Source organism: Phodopus roborovskii, unplaced genomic scaffold (genome assembly GCF_943737965.1).
Source record: "Phodopus roborovskii unplaced genomic scaffold, PHOROB, whole genome shotgun sequence".
NCBI lineage: Eukaryota > Metazoa > Chordata > Mammalia > Rodentia > Cricetidae > Phodopus > Phodopus roborovskii.
In genome coordinates this window covers 26,245,164-26,272,889 of record NW_026126517.1, presented here as the reverse complement: position 1 = coordinate 26,272,889, position 27,726 = coordinate 26,245,164, and the positions used below count along the sequence as shown (strand labels likewise).

At 41.8% G+C, this 27,726-nt stretch overlaps 1 protein-coding gene across 6 annotated transcripts in view; it reads right to left on the bottom strand.

Annotated features, from left to right (window-relative positions):
• Positions 1-1,994: 1,994 nt before the first annotated feature.
• Positions 1,995-27,726, bottom strand: part of Usp28 (ubiquitin specific peptidase 28) — a 57,698-nt gene continuing 31,966 nt past the window's right edge. For 2 of the 6 annotated variants that reach the window (XM_051197370.1, XM_051197371.1), the window contains exons 11-26: positions 26,217-26,344; positions 24,621-24,716; positions 19,330-19,509; positions 17,357-17,577; positions 16,273-16,343; positions 15,014-15,242; positions 12,689-12,883; positions 11,812-11,951; positions 11,438-11,623; positions 10,476-10,571; positions 8,904-9,082; positions 8,714-8,792; positions 7,411-7,490; positions 6,817-6,940; positions 5,479-5,674; positions 1,995-3,149 (exon numbers count right to left, since the gene is read on the bottom strand). In XM_051197370.1, coding sequence (XP_051053327.1) covers positions 2,974-3,149; positions 5,479-5,674; positions 6,817-6,940; positions 7,411-7,490; positions 8,714-8,792; positions 8,904-9,082; positions 10,476-10,571; positions 11,438-11,623; positions 11,812-11,951; positions 12,689-12,883; positions 15,014-15,242; positions 16,273-16,343; positions 17,357-17,577; positions 19,330-19,509; positions 24,621-24,716; positions 26,217-26,344 — 2,376 coding nt within the window. In that variant the 3' untranslated portion in view covers positions 1,995-2,973. The remainder of the gene's footprint in view (positions 3,150-5,478; positions 5,675-6,816; positions 6,941-7,410; positions 7,491-8,713; positions 8,793-8,903; positions 9,083-10,475; positions 10,572-11,437; positions 11,624-11,811; positions 11,952-12,688; positions 12,884-15,013; positions 15,243-16,272; positions 16,344-17,356; positions 17,578-19,329; positions 19,510-24,620; positions 24,717-26,216; positions 26,345-27,726) is intronic. The other 4 variants (XM_051197372.1, XM_051197373.1, XM_051197374.1 and 1 more) reach the window with 2 other exon arrangements.

Sequence of the window (27,726 nt, the reverse complement as noted above, 5' to 3'; positions counted from 1 at the left end):
CACCTCATGCACATTAAGTTCTCTCTATCAACTAACTGCACAGCCATGGTGGCCTCAGGGCCCTAGAGGCTCAGCAAAGGCTGATGGTCTGAAAGGTGGTCTTTCTTTCATTAAATAGCCCTTGCTAATTGACTCCTTTAAGGTATCCACCTTTCTTGAAATATGTAGGGTAAAAATTACCTTCTTTTTTCCCCTGTTTTAAGGGCTAGGGCTTAAACACAGGACCCTAATAAGCATGCCAGTCAAGTTCTCTAACACTAAGCCAAATCATCAATTCACTGTCCCTTTATTTTTAGAGTAGATTTTGGTTTCTGTTGTTTTTTGTTTGTTTGTTTGTTTGTTTGTTTTTGTTTTCGAGACAGGTTTTCTCTGTCATGGAACTCAAGGGAGCCACCTACCTTTGCTTTTCAAGTGCTGGGATGATCAAAGGTGTGCGCCACCACCGCCTGGCAACTAATAGTTGTAAGAAGAGGTGACAAAGTTCCAGTTCAGCATGTCTCTATGGCACATCTGGAGGAAAAGCACAGTGCTCCAACCATCTTTCACACTGGCTTTCCCTCCTCTGGTTCTTTCACCACAGTATTCTTATCTCCAAGTCTTTAAAAATGCTAAAGCAACTGAGATGTCACATGTCCATAATCTGGCTGCTCAGGAGGCTGTAGTCACAAGACCCGACTTGGAGGTGAACACAGAACATAGATAGTGTCTCAGAGTCAAGAGGCAGCGAGATGCTCTGGTGGGTAAAGACGCTACACATCCTGAATTCAATCCTGAAAACCTGCAAAATGGAAGGCAAACACCAACTCCCACAGGTTGTCCTCTGACCTCCACAGGCATGCTATGGAGTGTACACACAAGCAAAATAAATAGAGTAAAAAGTTTTATATTTATACTAGAAGCATTTTAGGCTAGGAACAGTAGCTTATACTGTAACCCCAACATGTGAGGGTAGACTGCTGCAAGTTCAGGACAAGCCTGGGCTACATAGTATTTTCTAGGCCAGCGTGGCCTGAGCTACAGAATAAGACCCAAAGCCAATAAATAAATAAATAAATAAATAAATAAATAAATAAATAAATAAATAAATAAATAAAGCAAGCCAGTAAGAGTCCAGCAAAACACAGAAACATTCTAAGCCAAAGCCTGAGAGCTGTTAAAGTTACATGGTGATGCATGCCTGTAATCTCAGTATTTGGGAAATAGACACAGTAAAGATCAGCAGTTAGAAGCGAGCCTCGGCTACATAAGTTTGAGGACCATCTAGTTTACACAAGTCTCTCAAAAACAAACACCAACAGCAAAATCTTCGTTTGTGAAGCCCAGAAACAGGGATGTACAAAAGGTAGCCAGCTACACAAGATTGAGAAGCTCTGTGTCAGCACTCTCCCTGGTGATCAGGTTGGATCTAAATAATACACACTACTTAGTCACTGGGTGGGGGGGGGGGAGGGGGGGTAGAGAGAGAAGACAGGACTGAGTGGTTAGGAGCACTTGCTAACCCAGTGTCTCTCAACCTTCCTGATGCTTCAACACTTCAATACAGTTCCTCATGCTGTGATGATACCCAACCATAAAATCATTTTCATTGCTACTTCACAACTAATTTTGCTATTTATAAATCATAATTCAAATATCTTTGTTTCCAATAGTCTTAGGTGACCTCTGTGAAAGGGTAATCCAACCCCCAAGAGTTGTGACTCAAGGCTGAGAACTGCTGTGCTAACTGGAGTTTGGATCCCAGAACATAATAGGTGGCTTACAACTCCAGTTCCAGAGAATCCAATGCTATCTTCTGGCCTCTGTGAGCACTTGTACACATGAGATATGCATATATATAAATAAAAAATAAACTTTTGAAGAAGGTGAAAAGAGAATCCCTCATCCCCACCCCCCATTATTGAAAGAAAGGCTGAAATCATAAATATTATGGAGTCCACTCATTTCCAAAATGGGAAACATGGATTTCAAAAAAAGGTCATACTACACACCAAAGGTAAAACAAATACTTTTATTGCACATTTATAAAATCTGCATAGTTGTATTGTGTTCTTCCCTCCCATGATTTTTCCATTAATCCTTAAAATTTGGTTAAAACATGAGTTTCCAATTAGAAGTTCTTTAAAAATGGATTTCTCTCTACATATACATACAGATAAATGTTCTTTTCTCTATACAAATTCACATCCTTATTTTCTAAAAGGTGGGGGGCGGGGGAGGGGGGGGAGAGAATCAAAATGTTCTATTAAGCCAGGGTAGCCTTAGACACCTGTTTCTGATAAATTTCAAAATTTTGCTTAAATGATTAGTACTATTAAAATGTTCCTTGTGCAGCTTCATAATACCCCTGGGCTGAAAGCTGCTTTCTTTCACTCAGGACTGAATGTGAGGTTTTCTGGTTTATCTAAAATATGAACAGACCAAAAGTTGAGGCAGCTTTCCCAGGTTTTGCGGTGCAGCCTCAAATTCCACCCACATGAGGAAGGAAGGGCTCATCAGTACCCCCTTTCGTCACTGTTGAGAGCCACACAAGACTTTATTACTAACCTCTGGTAGTTAAGGATTTTAAAATGTCATCTGAACTTGACAAAATTACTAGTAACTGCTCCTCCAGTTCAGTTCTGATGAGTCACCCTTCTGCTGTGACACAGAAATACTGGTGCCTGAAGGGCAATTTAAAAAGTGGCATGAGGCTTATACAAACCCAAGTATTATGGGAGATTAAAAAGGCAATTCAGGTCTTCTGGGATAATTCAAAACTATAATGCACTGGCCTTCTTCAGTGAGATAGCTCTCATGATTCTGTACCTAAAATGTGCAACTTTATCCTTAATCCCTTTAAACACACATTATGAGAGGGGTGAGGGTCTGAATCTTGCTCAGCCATCCAGTCCCCCACTAGGGGAATCTGCAACAACAGACTGTTGTGTAGCAGGCAGGTAACCAGAGACCAGGCTGAGTCTTGGCTATGAGAGCTTATTTCACTGTTACTGTTGAAACTCCTTGAATGGACTCCATGACAGCTGCAAACCGGCTGCAAAGGTCATAGGGAGAATTCGGTCGAATAGTTGGAGGCTCTTTCAAGACGATGATTTCTGCAGAAGGATCTAGAAGCCTGGGTAGGAACTCCCCTAAACACAGCTGCAGATTTTCTGTAGAGAGAAAATGGATGGTTACAAACACAGCTAAAGAGATCTTTGTGGAAACAGAAGCCTGCAGCCATACACAAGGGCCTTCAAGCAGCTAACACTCTAGCTCCAACAGCATGTATCCTGCTGCAGCTAACAGATGAGGATGCCTTTGGGACTCAGTCCTCCCACTATAGGTGAAAAACCCCACACAGAGCTGCATAACTGAGTCCATGTCCGCTTATGTTGGGTGGGAGAGGCTGTCATGAAAATCTGGCAACAGTAAAAGGTATCTGGACACATGAGTGAAAAATCAGCTGGAAAGCACACATGTAATCATGGCTTCACTACAGCCTTAGTTCCAAAAAACACAATGTGCATGCAGTCAATGCCAATATATGCTGCCAAGCTTTCCATTCTTATAGAAACATTAATAATTTAACCACAGAAAAGACTTTCCAAACTCTTCCTACCATGATTTGATGCATGCAAGCATCAACTTAGGGTTATCTCCATTGTATGGAGTAAGGTGTTTAATTTTTTTTTTATTTTTTTTAAGGTGTTTAATTTTTAAAAGTACTTTGAGTTGCTAACTTGCTTCATTAAAAAAAAAAAAAGGCATTAAGTGAAATCTGGCTTGGGGTTAGATCAGAATTTCCATCGTTTTTGAAATGGCCCTCAGTGTACCTCCACCATTTTATACTACAAATTTATGTAAAGTAGTATGCTCATTATTGACATTCATAGAATTAAAGTCAAATCTGAAAAACCAATCAACTGTGAAAGCCATCGTTTTTGAGATGTTCTAAATCCTGAAGTATCAAATATTCAACCAAGATTTAACCCTTTATGTAAAAACAAGCAATGCATATCATGTGCATGCAAATTTGTTATCATATTTAATAAATGGTAAAGATTTGATCTGTGTACCTATTTTGATATGCCTATATATGTGGGGTGCATACAAACTTCCTGGGTGAGACCAGCGAGATAGCTCAGAGAGTAAAGCACTTACTGCACAAGCCTAGGGACTTGAGTTTAATCCCTAGAACCCAGGTAAAGATGAAAAGAGAACTCCACAAAGTTGTCCTCTGAGTTACACCCATGTGCTATAATATATGCATCCCCCTATACACCCAATAATAATGATAAATAAAAGCAATATTTTTTAAGTAGCTTGACATGGTAGAGCATCCCTTTAATCCCAGGTTTCAGGAGGCAGAGGCAGATATCTTTTGAGTTTGAGGCCAGTCTGGTTTTCCAGAGTGAGTTTCAGGCCAGCCAGAACAACACAATGAGATGATGACTCAAAATAAAACAATCAAACAAAAAGTTCCAAAGGTGGAAAGAAGGTACAAGTGGGAACAATGTTAAAAGCCCTGCTTTATGTCAGGCCAGTCAGGAGCAAAGACCTGCTGGCCAAGCAGCAAAGCTATTTTGCCATCATGGCTGTGTCTTCTTAATAACCATCCTCTTAAAACCTGAGAAACCGTATGTAATGGTCTGAACCACAGACATAATGGTGCTATTGTAGCACAAGTGCATAAATACACTAGTGTCCACAGAGAACTAAGTAAAACCAGATCACACACGGTCTAAAGAAAAGCAGGCAAAAGGAAACACACAGCAAATGCTTATTATAAGATCTAGCAATAAATCCTGATTACTAGAAGAGGTCATTAGACTATCTTTACACAGGTAGAAAATGAACAAGAAGGATTCCCAACAGAATATACACCTTCCAAGCCACTGAACCCACCCACAAAGTACTACTAGCTTTAGGATCTCTCAAGATATTCCAATTACTAATTTACTAAAGTAATTAGTTAATATTATTATATACTTAACTTCAAACCTCAATAAATTTAAAGAGTCACTCTGCATAAATATACTTTGATTTTTAAATGATAAAAACCTAGAATTTAATAGTGGGAAGATAATAGAAGACTAAGGTTCCTATAGAACACTGACTGTTTTCAAACAGGGATTGCTGGGGCTTAAGTATGACAAGGCTTGAAGTATAGCAAGGTTGCTTGCTCAGCATGGCCCTAGGTTTTAGTTCCCAGTACTGCAAAAAAAATTAACAAGTGTCAGTAAGTCACAGCTCTCTAAAACTTTCTGGCTGATCTTGGAGGGGCTTCAGCAGCTGGCTGAGACAAGGAGGTGGAAAAGAGTAAAGGCCAAACTCCCAGACCCCTCTTCCATGGAGTATACCCATGTATCTTACTGAAGATGTTAGGGGATTCCTACTCCCCTAAAAGGCTCCAATAACCAGTGACACTAGAGGGTGTGACCCCTGTGAGTTCTCAGACACACAAAACCATAGACACCATAAGCAGTGCCAGTGACATACCTGCGATGTCCTTCCCCAGGTAAGAGCACCAATGGTTCCTCATGACCTCAATGGCATCCAAGTCATCCTTAGAGATGTCATTATTAATGATCAGGTGGATACAGGGAATGATCAATTCATTCATCACATTAATGCCCTCTGTTACAGAGTGGTCATCATTCGTTTCAAACAGAGAGGCAGCCTTGGCATTCAGCTCCTACAGATATATGTCAGATAAGGGGAAAACATTTGGAAAAGTAAGTACCAACTTAGTAGGAATCTAAACCAATGGTCACACCAAAATCACCTAACTTCGGGGAGGGAGGAAGTATTGGTTCCTGTCCCAGATGTACTGACATAATTAGGATTAGGATGTAGGTGATCCAGGCCCTGGGATTTCATAGCAACTCTCGTAATGACTGGAATGCACCCAAACTTGGGATTCACTGGCCTAAACTTAAACGTCAGGGTCATATTTGACATCTGCTTCCACCCAAAGACCTATTTAGTGATTCTCAAACTTCACTGACCACCAGATTCATACACAGAAGACACTGAAACCTAGGCTGCTTCCCAGACTGGTCAGCAGTCACCAATGTCTAAAGGAAGCCCTATGGTACACACTAAAGGATGAAAGCCAGTGATGGGAAGCCTAAACCATCCTTGGTATGGCAGCATCAAGGAAGGGGTGAAGACACTCAAGGTGACTTAGAAGCCAACATACAAAGCCTTTTAGTTATCTTCTTCTCAGCAAAGGTAGCCAGCCCTGCCACACCTGTAACTGACACAGCAATCTGAGAATCATGAGAAAATGAGGATGCCAAGGGAAGGACAAATCCACAGGACATCCGAGGAAACGGAATATGTGAATGATCTGCAAGCAAGCCATCTCTTGACAGACACTTCCATGAAGAACTAGCACGACACGAACTCCTGGACAGGCTGACAGGGTTACACCTGCTTTCCCTATGGCTGCCCTGTGCAAAGGAGGGAAGGCGACAAGGCTAGCAAGACTATTACACTCTGTAAAGCCTTTGTAAGACCAGAATACCTGTCTAAGACACCTGAAAACTGTCATCTGCTAGGCAACCCTAGGACACATCCCATTGTTTCCATGTATTCACTGTAGCTCAGTATGTGACGGGCTCAGAGCAAACAGCTGACCAGAAGAAGGCTCTGTGCCTAGTAAACTCATACCTAGCAGGGCAAAATGCTAAAAGCTTTAATGTAAGTATACAAGGACAGAGATGGGCATGGCTAGCTCAATTTGTCAGATGTTGAAAAGTAAGAGAGCAAGGCAGAGCAGGATGGAGGCAGGGAGGGAGGAGAAAAGATTAAGGCTTCACAGGCTGTACAAACCAGAAGGCATTTTCTGCGGTATAGTGCGATCACAGACTCCTTCACACCCCTGCGGGGCCCCTTCATCAGTAAGGCAGCATTGCTCTGGTAGGCATACACCAGATAGGACAGTGCTTCCTGGTACCTAGGAAGTAGGAGACAATCCACAGCTGAGCTCTTTCATCAAAACCTAGGGCTTAGCTCTCATTTCTCTGCAATGAAAACATATGCAGCTACAATATGGTGCAATGGAAAAGCTTAGGGGCCAAGGCCACAGCCAGCCTCAGCTCTCTACACACCAGCCAAGAGGGAAGGCAAACCAGAAAACATCTTCAGGCCTCAGGTTTTCCCCACCTCTAAGACAAAGAAGGGGACTAGTTATTCATTGTGACCAGTGCCAATCAAAACTTCACTTTCACTGAAGGAGCCCAGCATAACATCATCTCCTTAATAATAAACTCATTATTGCATGAAGGAACCCCCCCCCAAAAAAAAAAGCGTGATGGATATGTAGATCAAGGCTGAGCACAGAGGTGGGGTGGGGTAGAGGCCACAGTGTATATGACAGAGGGACTTAGGGTGCTGGCAATGCCAGCAAAAGAAAAGGCCACATACTTTCCTTTTTGAAAGAGTTCCAGGCCTGTCAGGAGGTACACAGACACCTTTCGGAACAAACTGTAATCTTCATGCCACCTCTGGAAAGGAAGGCCACTATTAATGACTGATCTCAGTAAACCGTGTTTCATGTTCACTGCTCTACCTTCAGTACAAGCATTCACTCAGCAAATCTGGCCAACTACAAAAGCACACAAACTCTTGGGTTAAAATTAAAAAAGATTTAAAGCTGAGCATGGAGGCACATGCCTATAAACCCAGCAAGGAAAGGTGGAGGCAGAAAAACCAAGAAGGCAGAGCCATCCTCAGCTACTCAACAATACCCAGCCTCGCTAGTCTAGACTACAGAATATAGTTTACACCATTGCCTGTCAGGGTTCTACTCCCTCCTTCTGCTGGGGATTGGTAAATCATTTTACTTCACCTAAGTGGTGTGAAAACTCTCCTAATCCAACTCAACACTCAATCATCCAGTCCTGACCTACACAAATGACACTTCTGAGTGCAGACATGACACTCAGACACGGGAAAGGGGACCACAAGACTACTCAAGCCATACAAAGCACCGTCAGCTCAGTCAGTGTGACAACACAATGGGCACAATGTGTTTTAGCTCAGCCAGTGCAGACAACACACAAGTGTAGACAACACAACTGGCACAGCGTGCTTTTGTACACAAAAGAGGTTTTTGTTTTTGGTTTTTCTGAGACAGTGTTTCTCTGTGAAGTCCTGGCTGTCCTCAAACTCACAGAGCTCTACCTGCCTCTGCCTCCTGAGTGTTGGGATTAAAGCTGTGAGGCAACACCACCTGGTTGGTTTTGTTTTTTAATTTAATCTGTAGTTGCACGTATTTTACTGCATCCTAGAAATTGACACCTCTACATACCCATATCAACACACACAAACATGATGCCTAGCACAGCACTGTCTAGGACAAGGCTCAAAAGGGCCCTCAGGAGATGAGTGTAGACATAGTCTAACAAAAGACTGACAACAGACACATCTGTGATTCTGAGGCTAAAATAAGATCTTTATTCATACTCTGCCTCTCAGTTTGTAACCCTGGCTGTCCCTATGTAGACCAGGCCTCCCCGATGTAGAACCACTGCCTCTGCCTCCTGAGTGCTGGGATTAAAGGTGTGCCCCACCACACCCAGCCCCATCTCCTACCCCTCTTTTTCAAGTTTTAGTTGTTAGGGAATTAATCATTCTGGTAACACAAAATGGTCCATTCTGTCTCCAGTAGAACTTGCCTTCACAATTAATGTTTTGAGAAGAATTAAAAGAAACAAAACAAACTTACCTTATACTCTTCCATGTTCATATCATCTGGACCAATTTCCATCAGCTTGGCCTGAGCCACCTTCATGATACTGATAGATCTGTATGGGACAGAGTTCAGAAAGCAATGGCAGGGTGCAAGGCAGCACCTCCAACTGGAGGAGGAACTTGCTTAATGAGACCCCATGCAGGGACAGGCCTAACATTCTCACCTCTCATCATAGCTAAGGTTTCTATCGGCAAACTGTTCCAGAAGGGTCCGTTCTACCACCCTTTTGGGTGCTTCATTTTGGAAGAAGTAGACAAGGACGTGCTGAAGGCGAGGGTCACTGTGAGAGGTGGGGGTCTCTTTGGCAAGCTGATAGAGCCTGGAGTACTCTTCATGGAATGCCTGTTAGAAATATAATTGGGGAGTGGAGAAGGGACCACTGTGGACTTAAAGCACACACAGAAACTGACACCAAAATGCCAGAAGGCCTCTCATTAATCCACAATAGGCTAAGGAATTCTTGTCGATCAATTACAAAAGCAACTATGCATATGTGAATTGTTGGCACATCACAACTCCCTCAAATCCTGGCACTAGAGAAACACTATACTCAAAAAAACAAACTCATTTTCCTCATCAAGTTTTTAGTTGATTTTGTGGAAACAGGGTTTCATTCTGTAGTTCAGGCTACCGAAGACTTCACTATATAGACCAGGCTGGCCTTAAACTTATGGCCATCTTCTTGGTTGTGCCTCCCAAGTGCTAGGATTACAGGTATATGCCACCATGCCTGGCTCTCATCAAGGTCTTAAAAATACAAATATTTAGTTTAAATTATTTAAAAATCCACCCAAATAATTTCATTCAAACATCTTAAGCTTAAAATACTTTAAACAGTATGATCTTTTTAAAAATTTTCCAAGTTACAAAGGCACAGTCTCTCAGGGTTTGTGACATCATGAACATTTAACAGCCTCCTCATCCCTTTAGGTTGAATGCAATGCCCGGTAGCACTGCTAACTGCTGGGCTAGTGCCAGGTGAAGATGAGCATTATTAGCTTTGTGGGACAACTTGCTCACCAGCTGAACAGGAAAGACAGTGTCATGTTTCATTTTAACACAGGATACTGCATGTTTGTGTGCTAGATTGCATGTGTATAGAACAAAAGGCAATCTCGAGTATCGTTCTTCAGATTCTATGCAGCACACATTTTTGGGAGGTGGGGGTTAAAACAGGGTCTCACTGTGTAGCCCTGGCTGGATAGTAACTTACTATATAGCCAGGTGAATCATGAATTAAGAGAGATCTGCCTGGGATTGAAGGCACAGGGCACCATGCTTTTTGTGGGACAAAGTCTTATTGGCCTCAGACTGATCAAGTAGGCTGCTATGTTGGCTGACCAGCAAACCTCACAGATCCAACTGTCTCCACCTCTGCAGCACTGGGATTACAAACATGCACTGTACCATGCCTAGTTACATGGATATATGTATGGGGCAGGGAGCATATGTGTCTAGTTCCCATAGAAGCCAGAAGACTGTTAGATCAATAGAGAGTTGTGGGCTGCTTAGTGTGGTATACTGGAAACCAAACTTGGGTTTTTTTGTAAGAGCACTAGATGCTAGGACATCACTCCAGCCCTGTAGAATTTTTTGTTAATGTAGGTTCTGTAGATCAAATGTAGATCTTCCCCGTAGAGCAATCTCCCCAGCACAGGCCATCTTAGCACCATTTCCCACTGTCTTAGGGAAAAATCCCTGGGTCATGAGGGTTAAAATGTTAAAACACAAGTACCTTAATAAGCCCTGCTTCAGACCCGTCTCGGTCAAAGGTCTGGCGTGCTTTAGCTATGGCCAGGATGACCCCTTGCATGGCAGGGCTCAGCATCACCTACCACAGAGGGCACAAACAGGGAGAAAAAGGAGAGCAGACAGGTTCAGAAGGAGACTGTACGAAGAGAGGTGAGCAGGGTGCTGATGAGAGGCAGAGCACTGTCTCCTTGGCCAGCACAGGCTGCAGGTCAAGGTTCTCAGCCTATTCTAAATGCATGCACAGCCTTAGCTATCCTTGTGATGATGCCTATGACAAGCTGTCCCTCTGCATGCACATTCTAATTCTGTAAGACAAAGATGTTTCTGCTGGGGCACTGCTGAAAAGTAAGCTCGAATATATGGTCAGCATTCCAATTTACTCCCTAAGTGAAGGTATAAGAGTATATATTAAATAGCGGCAACTTTTCAATTAAAAAAACAAAACAAAACAAAACATACCCACAGCAAAAGACAGAAACCTGAGACAGGGTTAATGACTATTTGTGTGCAATGCAACAGAAAAGGAGACACACCATGAGAAAACAGCTGCTTGCTAAATTTCGGAACTTTAATCCACATTTGTTTTACTCACTGAGCAACTGGAAAAATTCTGCTTGCAAGACAAAATAATGGACTACTATCAAAACAAATTCTCTCTAGAAGGTAAACATATTTTTGTCCACAATACCAAATGGAGATAATCCTATCTTCGCCAGGCTTTACCGCAGTCCCTCCTAAACACAAGCCTTCGTGTACACACACATGCACACACACATGCCAATAGTGCAAAGCAGGAATGGGTCTCAGGTGCCTTTTCAAAAATGGCAACTAAGGTCAAAAGCAGACAGCCCTCCATGTCTGTTATTTGTGTTAGTGAGAATCATTAGCTCGTGACAGACACCTTCTGAAAGACAACACACAGCTAGCCTGCACTGGTCTCTGTACCTCCTCATCATATCCATCTGCATCAGATCTAACCAGAATCCTTCCCACACTGGGAATCTCGACTTCAGAGACCTCAGGGTTAGGTGGGGTAGCAGCCTCTGTGTCACTGGCCTCTGGGGTCTGCTCTGACTGTTCTGCCAGGATTGTTTCCTGGGATTTGGGCTTCTCAGGTTCAGCTTCCTTAAGCTGTGGCAGCAGAATGGAGAGAAACAACCATGGGGGGTGGTGGGAGAAAGACCAGGAAGAAATAAAGAGGGATGGTTAAATTCAGCAGAGACATGGAATAGAAAGGACAGGAAGCTGGCAGGTGGTATCAAAAGCCAGACCCTCCTGCAGGAGGGCCACTCACTCTGTCTCACCCCACCCAGTCTCACCTCACTCAAGGCTGCTTCCACCCCACTCTTCTCATAGGCATGGGCCGTGTTTGCAATAGCTTGGGCAGTCTGCTCCTTTGCAATCACAGCATGTTCAGAGGACAAGCACCGAACACCAAGAGAGGAGGCTGCTGGAGACTCTGACCAAACAAACAAACAAACAAATCACACAGGTGTCATATCTGATAGTAATGTTCTAAACTCTGAAAATAGGCAAGCAGGAGGAACCACTGTTCAATATACAGTCCTAGCACACCTTTTTCAAAGCCCTTATAAATGTCTGTAGAAACTTTGACAGGAAACAACTACTCCACATCAAGGACCCTTGAAAGGTTTGTTAAAAAATTACTGTGCTCAATTTTCCTTATTTTTGCACATCACAGATGTTTCTTCTACCAGCTATTTCTTAGGAAGATCTATGCAGAAGAGTTTTCACAAAGTCTAACTTTTAATCCTGTCATAATTTCTCCTACAACCTGGGGGAATAAGCCTTTCTTGCATTATTTCTGCTCATCAGAAAATACCTTTTAAAGGCACAATGATTCTACCATATTGTATGATAACTATAATGAAACTATTTGTTGGGCCAGAAATGGTTCAATGGTAAAGGTGCTTGTTGCCAAGACTGATGATCTGAGTTTGAATCCTGTGATCCACATGTTAGAAGGAGAAAATGGGCTCCTACAAGTTTCTCCTGATTTTAACTCATGTGCTATGGCATATGCTCTCACACTCTTTCCACTAAAGAAAAATTAAAAATTAGAAATAAAAGAACCCATTGTAAAGCAAGGGAGCACCATGTCCCTGAGTATCTGGGGTTGGCTGGGGAGTCCAGCAAGAATGTGACTAGACCTTGCAGCGCACTGTCCTTGGATACCTTGAGACGTGGAGAAATCCTGTGATGAGGCGTTTGGGGAGGACTCCATCTGTGGGATCTTACAGGACTGTTCTTCTTCCCATTCCTCTACCTCCTGCTCAAACCTCCAATTATCTTCCTGGATGTACTGCCTGAGTTCCACAGAGAGTGCTTCCACTTCTCCTGCCATCTCATCAGATTCGCTAGGAGCTGCTTCTGAGGAAAGCAGTTAAAATGGGGTGACATCCAGAAAAAGGTAAACCAAAGATAAATCAGACAGCCCTTCCCAGATGGATGGGCAGCACACCTCAGCGTTTCTCATGTCCCTAAATAGAAAAGCATACAAACATGTGTACTCATACACATATAATTCTATCAGAAGCTCTGACAATGAGGTTAATGCACACAACACATCAGGAGCCCTGCCAGGAAGAAGCAGCAGGCGGGTGCTTGGTATACATCTGCTGGGGCCGCAGACATGGCTCAGCAGCCAATGGTACTGGCCGTTCCTGCACAGGACCCAGGTCTGGTTCCCAGGACCAACATGGTAGCTCATAATCATCTATGACTCCAGTTCTAGGAGATATGACACTCTCTTCTAGCCTCTGCAGGCGTCAGGCATACATGTAGTACACATACATGCAGCCAAATATTCATCAGCATAAAATAAAAATAAACCCTTAAAAATAAATTACTGTCGGCTGAGTGAATGAACAGAGATAGGATAATGATTTAATCATGGTCAGTCACTGGATGAACTCAGTATTTCTTTAAAATCTGAACATCCGTAGATGTAACAGAATCTTAAGCTAAGAGGTTGGAGAGATGGTTCAGTGGTTCAGAGTGTGCACTGCTCTTGTGGAAGAACCAAATTCAGGTTTCAGCATCCATTAAGATGTTTAGAACCACCTGTAATCCAGCTCCAGGTACCCTACACCTTTTGGCCTCTGCAGGTACCTGCGTGCACAAGTGCACAAATACATATAAGCACAGGTGCATACACAGAAATGCTTTATCTTAAAAACAAAACACAAGATCAAAGAGAAAAGGAAATCTTAAAGTAACAGTCGTATCAATTTAACTACTGCATCCAAGACTGGTAACTATGTTCTAGCTGGGCATGGTGGTGTCCAGCTATAATCTCAGTACAGCACCAGAGAGGGAAGGCAGGAAGCTCAGGAATCAGGGAGGCAGAATAGGCTAGATGAGAAACTATCTCAGAAAGACAAAAAGAATGTTCACCTATTTTAGTACAGTTGAGTAAAAATTTCAAGGTACTGATCTGAGTGCACTTTAGAGGCAGAGGCAGGCAGATGGTTTATAGTGAGACTCTGTCTCAGTATGAAAAAATTATGTGCTATCAGAAATCAAGATGGAATATTGGGTAAATGGTACATAATCAAGAGTCATTAAGAACTTTAATAAAAAATGGCAAAAATATCCAGGACACATTAAATTCTAATTCTAACTATGTCATCAAAACCAAGAAAGTCTACATCAGAAGAGCAAAATCCTTGTCAGCTACCACTAATTAGCCTTTCATGAAGCAAGTGAAAGTCCACTTGTTCCTCCTGAGTCAGTGTGTTACAAAGCCTCCCACCTCTGAGAGCTGGAATTACAAGCATGCACAACCACACTTGGTTTACACAGTGCTGGGGATCAAACCCAGGGCTTCGCACACGAGGCAAGTACTCTACAAACAAATCTAAATCCCAGCCCTCCGTGTACTCTATAAAAAAGAGCAATGTAGGCAGTAACAAGGAACTCATAGACAACCAAGAGCTATTACAGTTACCTATAACTCCCACAGCCACTATTTATGGCTTTACACCATAAATATACGAAGGTTACTTTCTGACTTTTTGTGGCAGGTCCTAGTTTAAAGCCCAGGCTGGCCCCATAACCCTTCTGCCTTATCTCTTGTATACTGAGATTATAGACCTAAGCCAGTACACCTGCTCAAGGAAGTTCTATTTATGAAAAAGTAAGTTTGCTAAATTCTCAATTAATAAAAAGTGGGTAGAAGTGAACAGAAAAATACCTCAATGCAAGGAAAAACTGGGGAAGGAAAATAGATAATAAAATCTACTGTCACACAGAATGTCTTGAGAATGATATAGAAATATCACAGTGTGGACTTGCTGGGGAGTGGGGCTGATGGTCAAAGACAGAAGTAGGAAAAAGTAACCTATTTTCCTTTTATTCTCTTACAACTTTTATGTTTTAAAAACATTTCACAGAATAATAAATTGTAGTTTAAATGTTTTCAACATACATATGAGATTGTTTTTCTCCCAGAGACTACATTCCGGCCCCCAACTCTGGATACTATTCAGCCATTCTTACCTGCACTGAAGTGGGGTAGTTTGTCATTGATATACATCAAGCAGTAGGCACTGACATTTCTCAGGCCCCCATAAGAATCTCTTTCAAGTTCCTCCCAGGAAGACTCAGTGACAGAGATATCATTGTATTTGAGCCAGATCTGCCGTGGTTGGTTATAGATGTAAGCCCAGTAGTGTCCAGCGTTGGCTTGTCCTTCATGAACAAGAACTGCATGTAAACGATAAGGCACCTGCAAAACAGAAAGGAAGATTCTCAGACCAAGCAAAGAAACCTGATGATGTTTACATTACTAGAATTCAAAACATACCCAGCTAGCAAGCAGAAGGGAAATGGCTAAACACACATTAGATAATAGGGTTCACATTAAGCATTTTACTACTTTAGGATGGACCAATGAAAGTACAGCTTTGGAAGCTATCAATCCCAGGGCTCTTAAAATGAAAGAGTTAAGCCAGACCCTTCAGGAGGCTCATTTCTGCCTCGAGTTCTGTTCAGTACCTTACTATGGGAGATTTTTTTTAAAAATAGCACAAGAGACCAGAGGAAAAGCCAAGAGTCACATGACCTGTTGCCATTCCACATTGCAACCATGCTTACTGCCCTGCTGGGAGCAGAGCCATGTTCTAGAGGCCACTGTGCCATGAGCCAGTCACAGAGGTGCCTGTGCACTGCCATGTCCATGAAAATGAGTGTGGACAGTAAAGGATTTCTGCCCTGACTAGCTTCCTTTTGGAGTCTCCAGTTACTAGAAAAATACAGCATTAGGGCTCCGCTAAGGGGTATCTCAAAGGACCTTGGAATTCATTTTATTAATATTTAACAGGAAAGCTGTTTTTATGATTTGTCTTTTTTTTTTTAACTTATGGGTGTTTTTGTGCATTTGAGTACGCCCATGTGAGTTCAGGTGTCCATAGAGGTCAGAGGTAGCAGATCTCCCTAGAATATTAGAGTTATAGGTAGGTGGTCTTGGGAACTGACCTTGGGTCCTCTGCAAGAACAGCATGTACTTCTAACCACCAAGCCATCTCTCCAGCCACTCACAGCAAATCATCCCATTATATGGAAAAACACCACATGGCAGAATCCAAAAAGAGGGTGTTTTAGGTTTCAATGCACATAGAAGACACTCTGAATCCTTCAACATGATGTAAGAGAACAATATACTTCTGTTTTGGGGAGATACCCATGTAGCTCTTTCCTTGTGGTATTACGTTTTCTCCCTTTAGCACCAGCCTATTTTCCATGACTCTTAACTCTACCTGATGAAGAAGAGGATCACAGTACATCTGCTCAATAGCCTGGGTGGTGTTTTCGATACAATTCTTTAAATCTGTTAAGAAAGAAAAACTCCATTAGTGCATCTGCGTGCCGGCCCACCAGCCATGACCAGCCACGTAACATGGCATTGCTTCACTGTGCCCACCCCATCCTAACAACCTCTACTTCCTGCCAGGAAGCACAAAGCAGACATGGTGTTGAAGTGGCAAGGCTTCAGGTTAGAAAGGCTTTTAATTCAATGTAATTACATTGAGGTCTGGCACTGACATTTCTTATAGAAAATGCCTCAATTTAAGAAGAAGTTGCATGAACTAAAGCACAAGTTCAGAAAAAGTACAACAGCAATCAGAGGAGAACTTCGATCAGTGGCAGAGGACATGCTTATCTTATCTGAGGGCCACAGAGGGAGGCAAGCAAGAGTAGAGCATGGGCAGCTACTGTTTAGGAAGCAATCATTTTGTCAAGATGCTCACAGCTGTGGGCACTGTCCCTACACTGGGGAAGTTGAGGCAGGAGGATCATGAGTTTCAGACTAGCCTGGGTGATAAAGAGTGATCTTATCTTTTAAAATAAGAAAGACAGTAAACCAAACTTTCATTTAACAAGGCCTGGTTATGAGGCAAACACTGTTACTGTCCCTTTTACTATCAATTACAAACTTTACATTTACACAAATTAAGCCAGCATGGAAGCACATGTCAGCTCAAAGCAGGAGGAGCACATAAACTTAAGGTTAGTCAGTACTGAGACCCTGCCTCAAAGGGGCAGGGCGTGAGCAGGACAAGAGAAGGGAGGAGAGGAACACACACTGACTAAGCGCAGCAAAGGTCTCCCTAACTGCAAAACTCCTACAATTGCCAGAAACTTGCAGAAGGGGCGGATCTGAGAGGGTAATTCCACAGGACCAAGCCCACAAGGCAGAAGTGCAAAAGTCACAGTTAGTCACCAGGCCTGACTGAACAGTGAGGGGCAATGACAGCATGAATACCCAAGGTGCCTTGCTTCCAAAACAGCCAAACAGACAGGAAAGACAGGGAGTAGCTGACGAGTTTTCAGAGCACCAACCTTGTATATCCTGTTCAATCTCACTCCGCCACCTCTGAAGACAGGTCTTAACAGAGTTCATCTCCTCATCTGTGACTGTCCGAGGAGCTGGGGGTGCAGACATTCCCAGGGAGGAGTGGGGAGAGGAAAACGGCCCATTCATTACATCAGACTTGGGCAGAGCATCCTCAGGAGAGGAAAAGGTGCCTTCAGCATCCTGACAACAGCTTTCTGGACTTGAACTAGAGGAAAACAAAAGACAACGCTCACTTTGTAATACCTAAAATACAAGTTGGGCTGGCCTTGATGGCAGAAACACAGGACTGCTATGACTGTAAGCCACCCTGTATAGTTAAAGGCCTTTCTCAAAAAAGAACAAAAATTCAACTTGATCCAAACCAATGCACTTCAAAAAACCAGCCACTATATGAAAAGGTACAGTTATTATTTAGTGAAATCATACAAAGATGTAACTCCTGGCAATGGTGAGGTTAAGGTAGGAGGAGGATCTTACTCAAGACCAATATAAACTACACAGTTAAGGCCCTGTCTAAAATCTATATACAGAAAAGGAAACTTTTTTTTATAGAACCATCTCATTTAACATAGCTTGGTTATGAGGCTGACATTAGTGCTATCCGCATTTGACTAATTACAAAAACAGCATTTAACAGAACTAAGCTGTAACAGTGGTTCATGCCTATGACCCCTGCACCCAGGAAGTGAAATGGGGGCAGGAAAGCCTCAAACTCAGTGGTTCCCAACCTTCCTAATGCTGCGAACCCTAATGCCGTGACCCCCCCCAACCATAAAATTATTTTTGTATTTTTGTTGCTACGTCAGAAGTAAAATTTTCTTAGTGTTGTGATTCGTAATGTAAATATCTGTGAAAGGGTCATTTGACCCCAAAGAAGGGTCGAAACCCGCAGGTTGAGTAAGAATCACTGTTCAAACTCAAAGCCTTAAGGGCTATGCAGTAAGATCCTGTCCTCCCAACAAAGAAACAACAACCAAAAGCCATAAGAGCACTATGACACTCTTCTGGCATAAGCTTGCCTAGCATGCAGAAGACATTGGATTTGATTCCCAACACCAAATAAACCAGAAATAAATCCAAATTTATCTACTAACATCACCAAAGTAAAGCTGCCTGATATGGTGCTGGATACTGAACTAGGGTCCTCTGCAAATGCAGTATGCATTCTTCATGGCTGAGCATTCTCTAGCCTCAACAACTCAGTTGTTCTTTTGGTTTTTTTTTTTTTTTTTTTTTTTTTTTTTTTTTTTTTTGTTTTTGTGAAAGGGTTTTTCGGAGTAGCTCTGGCTGTCCTGGAACTCAATGTAGACCATACTGGCCTCGAACTCATAGATCCGCCTGCCTCTGTCTCCTAAACGTTGGGATTAAAGGCACACACCATTACTGCCTATCTAACAACTAGGTTTTTAATATAGGCTTTTCTCTATGGGGGACCCTATTATTTTTATTAGCTAAGACCCTAGCATTTTTATTAGCTAAGATGTGCACACTCTGAACCTGCAGGCACCTTCAGGCTATACAGACTGCTGGCTATAGTCAGAGGATCCTGGCTTGGTCTCTCTATGCTTTCACGAGCCCAGCTCCTCTCTAGTTGTCCTCAGAATTCTAGCTAGTCCCTCCTTGGGTAACTGCTCATGAGTAAATTTTTTTCTCGTTCCTTCACCACAGATGAAGCACAGAATGAGACACCTGAAAGACCAGGTCCTGACAGGGCTCAGAGCAAAGTAGTCCTGAAATGTCTGTTCCAGGCAGTGGACAGTGAGAAGCCTCTGCACACTTCCTGGAGACAAAATACTCAAGACACAGGCAGTCAAGGTGGTGACAATACCCTCCCCTGAAGACTAAACTCACCCCTTGAGCTGTCTGGGGTGAGTGCTCAGCACGTGGGAAAGATGGGTAATGGCTCAAATAAAAATGGAAAACAATACAAAACATGTAAGAAATCTGTTTCCATTACCTTTGCTTGGATGTGAGGTCAGAAACAGGGCAGTGCACTGAAGGAAGTGGCAATGTCACGTGCCCAGCACTTTGAGAAAGACAGCCTTCAGAGGCAGGCTTTGTACTGGCAAATTCAATGACGTATTTCAACATGTCCGGGAGTGGGAACCGAGCTGGGCCAGAGCCGTACTTCACATACCTACAAGACAAAGACACTGCAACACTACTGCACAAGTCTGCTGGGCATGGTAAGAACTGCTAACAAAAACCTTATCATAAAGAGTCAATGGGAAGACTCAGGTGTGCTAATAATATTCACCTATAATTCTAGCACTCAGGAGGCTAAGGAAGAAGGGTCACCAAGAGTTACAGAATAAGTTTGGGGCAACTTAGTGGAAGCTTATCTCAATATTACATCAAGAAAATCTACATTACTCCTAAGACATACAGTATTTAATTGGCTACTTCATCTACAAGGTTAAAAAAGGCTCTAACAATAAAAACTGCTATTAGTTTGATCTCACACCAAATGAGACCATTTCAGACAGGTCCTGCTCTGTTCTGTTGTCAGTCATAGCCAGGTTCTTTCTTAAAGGAAAGTACATGTTCCACACTATGACTGGAAAAACATCTGGTGGTTAGTACTCAAGGGCATTTTCTTTGGCCTTTTAGACCAACTGCTTCATAATTGAGAGTGAGAAAAATCCAGAAATCAAAATTAAATATTAAAAATATCCAGGGCCTAGGAAACCTGGTCAATCTTCCTTCTGCAGAGTCTCATATATTCTATTATTCATGATTGTGATCGATGGCATAGGCCAGGCATAGACTAGGGATTTCTCCAAGAAAAGTAAATAATAGTCTCAAATATGGGACTGAAATAGCAAAGAACTTTTTAAAGTTATTTTTAAAAACATATTTTTTATTTTATGTGTATGGGTATTCTGCTTGCATGTATGTCTGCTCACATGAATGCCTGATACCCTAGGTGGCCATGAAAAGGTACAGGACCCCCTAGACCTGGAGCTATAAGCTGTTATGTGGATCCAGGGAACTGAACCTAGATCCTTTCCAAGAGCAGCAAGTGCTCTTAACTGATGAGCCATCTTTCTAGCTCCTGGAGATTTTATTTTTAATTACATTTTCACACGTACCTGTGTGTACACTTATGTGTGTGTGTGTGTGTATGCACATCTGTGCATGCAAGTGCTCAGAGTCCAGAAGACGGCATTGGATTCCCTGAATCTTAAGTTACAGGTGGTTGTGAGTCATAATGACATGAGGCCAGGAATTGAATCCTGGTCTTTGGCATGCACAGCACAAACTGTTAACCCCGGAGCCATCTCTCCAGCCTCTAAACAGACTATTTTAATAGCTAGCACATTACTTTAAACTCACTATGGAGATTTAGTTCAAAGGAGTCTATAGCTCACTAAAGTAGAATTTAAAGGTAGGATAATCAACCTAACTGGTTCACACAGCTAACTTAATTATTCTGGATTTCCACCTTACAAAAGAAAAAAACCATTTTTCTTCCCTAAATACAGTAAAAGAAATGCATTTAAACATGGAATTAAGAAAACCTCTATTTCTGTAGAAAAAAGGGTATCACAAAACAAAAATACCAGGGCTCTAGGTATGGCTAGGGTGCTTGTCTTACATGCATGTAACCCAAGTTTATTCCCCAGCACTACACAAACCAGGCAATGGTCAATTCTAGCACTCGGGAGGTGCAGGCAGGAGGATAGGAAATCAAGGTCCTCCACAGCATACAATTTGAGGATACCCTGGGATACAGGAGACCCTACCTTAACAACAGTAGTAATAGTATTGTTAGATGAGCAGGGTATGGTAGCACACACCTATAATTCCAGCATTTGAGAGGCACAGGCAGGCAAATCATTATGATTTTAAGACCAACCTGGTCTACATAGCAAGTTCAGGCTTATAAAGTGATATATTGTCTCAAAAACCCAAACTAACAACAACAAAAAAGAGAGGAAAATGAAAATGAGTAGAAAATAAAGGATACTTCAACTCAGCATCAAATGACAGAGGTGGACAGCAAAGGCTGCTTTAGACAAGGTAGAGGCTTGCTCACCAACTACCATGTCCCCTGAAGATCACTAATGGAGACGGTATATGCCTGCCTGCCAGGGTGGAAGAAGCTTAGCTAGTTGCTCAATCCCTGGAGTGCACTTTGAGGAGGTCTTCCATTACAAGCTTATCACTCTACTCAATGCACACTTCATAGAGAGCAGAACTGATAAGCTGGCACAGGAGCACAAGGCACCAGCTTCTACCTAACTCATCTCAGGTTTGTTACATTTTCATAGAATACTTATATAAAATCCCAGAGAAACTTTTCCTCTAAGAAACTTGTATTTATTTGTGTTGATCACTTCTGAGTTCCAGCTCTTAGACCCAACTACTTATACAAGGTGGCACCTGTTTGAGAAATACGATCAGAGCGAGAGATGAGATGGGATGTAGTCCAGGAGTAGAGCATTTGCCTACTGTGCACAAGGTACTTGAGTCTCAACACGGGGAAAAACAAAACAGAAACACAGCAGAGGTGGTTCCAAAAGTATTGTCTGTCTATCCTATATAAAAGAAATCTTACTTGTCAGTATCCTGTCACAGCTATTTTAGAGAAGAAATAATAAACATTTTGTTTGTTTTCTGAGACAAGGTCACTTACAATCCAAGTTGGCCTGGAACTCTCAATCCCATCTCTACTTCCTAAATCCTGGGATGATATATATACACTACCATGCCCCATCTTTTTGTTTTTCTGAGGCAGAGTTAATGTAGTTTATCTAAGCTGGGCAGATCAACCTCAGAATCATTCAATTCTCTTGCCTTAGTCTCCCAAATACAGAGATTACTGGTCACGAGTGCTATGATAAACCTCAAAGGGAACTTTGTCAGATCCTATGGCGGGCAAGGGTGACTGACCAAGGCTGAGGGAAAAATATGCCAGGCAGACAGAGCTTAAGTGGGTAGTTTTATTAGAAAGGGGAGGGAAGGGGGAAGGAAACAGAAAAGAGGTAAAGAGACACAGAGACAGAGATAGGAAGGAAGAGAAGAGGGAGACAGGAAAAGTCCTGTCTACCCCCAGGAGAATAGCAGGAAGGAGAGCAGGGAAGAGAGAGGAACAGGAAAGACAGCATAAGTAGGCAGGGTCTTTCTTTTAAAGGGGTCCTTTAAAAGGAGCTGACTGGGGTACTGTTTGAGTGCATTCTGCCAGGTGACAGGGGCAGGCCAGCATAATGCCTGAATCCTTATAAGGAGGCCTTGAATAATTTTTAAACCTACACACTGAAAAGTAATGGGTGTGGTAAGAAAATTCAAATACAAAATTGTATATATAAAAAAAAAAAAAAAAAAAAAACATGAAAGTTACCTACCCCACATCAGGTCAGTTCTGCCTCTCACAGTATATTTACAAGTTCTTGCATATTTTCCTTGTCATGTGTCACATGATTATAAGCAACCAAGTTTGCGCAGGTTAAAAAAAAATCTACTCATTCATTTTATGTATGTGAATGTTTTGCCTGCCCGCTTGTATGTGTATCATATGTGTGCAGGAACCTCCAGAAGTCAGAGAGAGTATCAGATTCCTTGGAAGTGAAGCCACCTGTGGTTGTGAGCTGTTACATGGATGCTAGGAACCAAAGCCAGGTCCTTTGAAAGAGTAATAAGTGCTCTTGACTGCGGAGCCATCTCTCCCTCCCTAGTCTTGAAATCATACCTAGAAATTTAAATTTTGGCTAGTGAGATGGCTTAGTGGAGAAAGGCGCTTGCTGCCAAGCCTGATGCTCTTGAGTTTGGTCCCCAGGAGAATCAACTCCAGAAGTGTCCTCTGAATTCCACATGTGCTCACACATGTACACTCAAAATAAGTATATAAATAAATGTAAAACCAAAAGAAATTTAAGTTATCCAAAACACAGAACCATGTGATTTAAAAGCCAGAATAGGGACTTGGTAGTTAAGAGCATACTGTTACAGAGAACACAATTCCACTCCCTGCACTGTGGGTAGGCCAAAGTCTGTAGCTCTAGCTCCAGATCTGAGGTTCTCTTCTGGCCTCCAGAGGTATGAGCACTCTTAGGTGCACATAGTCACACACAGACACAACAAACACACATAATTAAAAATAAATCTTAAAAAAAGGTAATATTACACTAAGGAAAACACTCCCAATATCTCACTGATTCTTGAGTTTTTTTATGTTTTCTAAATACAACTGGGCCAGTGACATGGCTCAGCAGACAAAGGTCCTTGTCCTGATTTGAATCCACATAATAGTGGAAGAAGAGAACTGATTTTGCAAGCTGTTATCTGACACATGTTCATTCTCACACTGCATCCCACACTGAGTAAATAATGTTAAATGTTAATCTTGGATCTGGGTGGAACTTGTGTCCCTTGGAGAAATTAATGACTCCAGCAGTGGGTCGGGTAAGATTAGATGGAGGGAGGACAGAGACAGTTAACAGATATAGCAGGGATGTGAAGCCACCAAGAGTGTATGGATTTCCTTTGTAAATTTTAAACCAATGGATCTACCTAGACTATGAAGAAATCAAGCTAAGATAAGTGGGGTTGGGGTGCATGATGTGAAATCTGCAAAGAATCAATAAAGGTTGCTTACCAAGAAAAAAGAAGAAAGAAATCAAGATGACCTTGCCCAAGGGGATCTGGGTGATTCTGCAAAACCAAGAAAGCAGAGTCCTGCAGAAGAACTCAGAAGCTTTAGCACATGTACTCAGTCAGCACCACACCATCTCAACACTTCTCAATCCCATATTTTACAAGTGAAATGACCAGGCATGGTGGCCAATGCAATCCCAACTTTAGAGAAGCAGAGGCAGGAGAATCAAAAGTTCAAAATCATCCTCTTTGAATTTAGACTGTCTCAAAAAAAAAAAAAAAGAAAAAAAAAAAAAAAAGAAAGAAAGAAAAGAAGAAGACGACAACGACTACGACAAGCAACTGAAATAGCAAGAGCAAGCACTGCCTCTCAAGTTTGTTTAGTCAGAGAACAGGAGGAGCAGAGAAGATAAACATGCTAGGCAGGGTTCCCCTCATTCACTTGCCTGCCAGTCATGGTACACATTGGGATCACCTACACACATACCATATTAGCTGGCCTCAACTCCTTTACACTTACTAAAAATGAAGGTCTTGGCTATTTTATGTAACACTAGTTATTAGCTATGAACTTTTAGATATAAACATAATCTCTGATCTTACTATTTTATTTGCTTTATGTTTCTAAGCAAAAAATGCCCACAGACTCACCTTTCCAATTTTTGCTGCAGAACCTGTATTTCCTCTTTCAACTTTCGAACACTCTCTCTCTTACTTCGAATAAGCTCTTTGCTCTTATACATGTACCTAAGCAAATGATAACCCATGGATAGAAATATTAATGACAAAAACTCAGTGAAGAAGATTTCCTCAAAACAGACAAAGAATAACCGACATTACATATCGTTTTTACTTTGGTTTTTGGCTTGAGACAGAATCTCATAGCTCAGACTGCCTCCAACTCCTTCTGTAGGATGACCTTGAATTTCTGGTCTTTCATGGTCTAGTACTAAGTTACAGGGATATGCCACCAAATCCAGTTTAGTGCACTATTGTAGCTCAAACCCAGGGCTACAGCCCCAATGCCAAGGTCAGCAATGAGGCAAGGATGCCCACTCTCACCACTGCTACTAAATGCTTTACTAAAGGTGAAACCAGTACAATAAGGTAAGACAAAGAAACAAAATGCACAGAGACAGTACAGGAAACAAAGCTGTTCTCCAGTTGCAGACCACAGCATTTTCAAGACCACAACAGAGTCAGTGAGCTTTAACACAGCCAGATGGTATGGTGTTAATTTAGTAACTAATATACAACCTACTTAATTTCCATCTGCTCAGAGAACAGAGTAAAATTTTAAAAACTGATAATAACAAAAGCATGATTTACTTAATGATGAATTTAATTATACACAGAGAAGAGCTGTACACCATTAAGACGTCACTGACTTACATGTGCAGCACAATCCAACCAAATGAGAATCCTTATCTGCCAAAACTGGTAAGTCAGTAAAATTTCTATGGAAATGCAAGGAGCCAGAAAGCCAAAACAATTGTGAAGCTAAACCAAGAAAAACTGTCTAACGTTCCAGAGTGTGCGGGAATGAGATCTGAGATCAATTTGCTTCCTTGCTAACATTGAGCGAGATATCTATCTCTCTCTCTCTCTCCCTCCCTCCCTCCCTCCTTCCCTCAACACAGATGAGTCCTGATTAGAAAAAGCTTCAGAAAATCCATTTTCTACATGGTGGCTGTTTTTTATGTCAAAGCTAAAGGAAGTTACATTCCCCAATCTGGATGTGAAATAGAAACCTAAGTATAATTAGAAACTTAACTGAGCTGGGCAGTGTGGCATAATTATTTTATCTCTGTGAGTTCAAGGCCAGCCTGGTTTAGAGATCAAGTTTGAGGACAGCCAGGGTCACACAGAGAAACCCTGTATTGGGGGGGGGGGGGGGACACAATGACAAAAACAAACAAAAAACAAAACTTATTTGATATTCCTGTGTGTTTGTCTATATACAGTTTTACCTTGATATATAAACTAGCACCTGCTTTGCATTCTTTACTCTAATGGCTTACAGCATCCATGGAAACAAGACACATGTTTTGAGCCCAGACTTATGCCTAGCTACTCCAATCACACTACTCTTGGAAAGTCTCAGAAATACAAACTCAAACCCAGATTCATAGAATCTAAATGTGTAATTATCCAGACATCCAGGTGATCTTCATATATGAATAAGTAGCATACAATCACTTCTACTGTTGTATTTAACATCACAAAGTCAATTGAAGCAAGACTCACCTATCCATATAAATAATCTGAGGAAATTCCAGCTTATTATGAATTTTTTCTGGCTGCCCAAGAGATTGATTAAACTCAAATCTGGAGAGTTCGAAGGTCAACACTGGAGGTAGTTTGGTAAACCAACGCTATGTCACAGGTAGAAATACAGGGTAAAGAAAAATTAATTTCAGGAAATAACAGCCAGATTTAAAATATCCTTCACTAAACTTCTTTTGATATGGAATTTATTTTCAAGTCAAATTACTATACAGCATTTCACCTCACATACTAATCTTAAATACTCAGACTTGGAGCACATGGATAAAAATTTCTCAGGCTCCACATCTACTACCTAGCCACCAGTATTGCATTCAACCATCATCCTTAGAAATAACCACCGTGGAACAGAAGAACTGACCAAGTACCAACACAAATCATTCCATAAACATCAGTGTTCAAGACATTAAGATCTTACAGGAAACAGACAGCCTGTCCAAAGAACTACAATCCCAACCTCACATAGTTAGGAGATAACTGCATGCAATAATCATCTAAAAAGACAACTACTGTAAATATATCATATACCATTTATTTACAGTTAACACAGTTTAAATCCTGTCAATGTATAAAAGGGAAATCTGAAAGTTCAGGATGTTGTAACTCCCTATGTTTCTAAGGAAAATAATCTGACTTCCAGTACAGAGATTTCTGAGGAGAAAGCCAATCAAGTGAACCTACAATAGGACCCAGAGTTTCAGAGTAGCCAACGACTAGCTTCCTACAATAAAAAGAACCCATTTAACATAGTGAGCACAGCTGAGGGACAGCTGTACCGGCAGAGCAGAGGCTCACTCACTCAGTTTACCCACGTGCCAGACATTCCTAGGGTGGCTCTAAATATCCTTCACCAAGGGTTCAGTGGTATGCCCTTCAGGGACCTGTAGACACCAGGTAAGTACACTGACTACCTCACAGTTCAATCTGTTAACTTCTTTCTTTGCTTGTAGCTCGGATGACCTGGAACTCACTAAGCAGCCAAAGCTGGCCTTGAACTTGCAGCAATCCTCCTGGTAAGTCTCTTAAATGATGGAATTACAAGCAAGAACCACCTTGCCTGGCTCTTCTAGGTTAAATCTAATGAAACAAGCATAATAACTTCTACCAGGGTTTTAATTTTATAGAATTTCCATTCTTGGACACTGCCTAAGTAGTAAACATTTATTTGTAAGAGAAAGAATCAACTAGCACACATGGTATGGCTCCTGCTAGGAACTGCCAGGAATCCTTTCTTTCCTGGAGAAAGCTGAGGAAGATGCTCTCCACATCCCAGCACCTTCTAGAGCTAACATACCTTCACAGGTCCATGTCATGTACACTACTTTAGTTCAAGTCAATTTCTCCTACAGTAATTCTTGAATTGGACAGTTCCACAAGCTACAATTTTGCCTCAGAATGTATAAGAGGGGAGTAAATCAAATAAGGCGATACTAACAATTATGCTACAATGCTGTTCACTACTTCCTGCCTA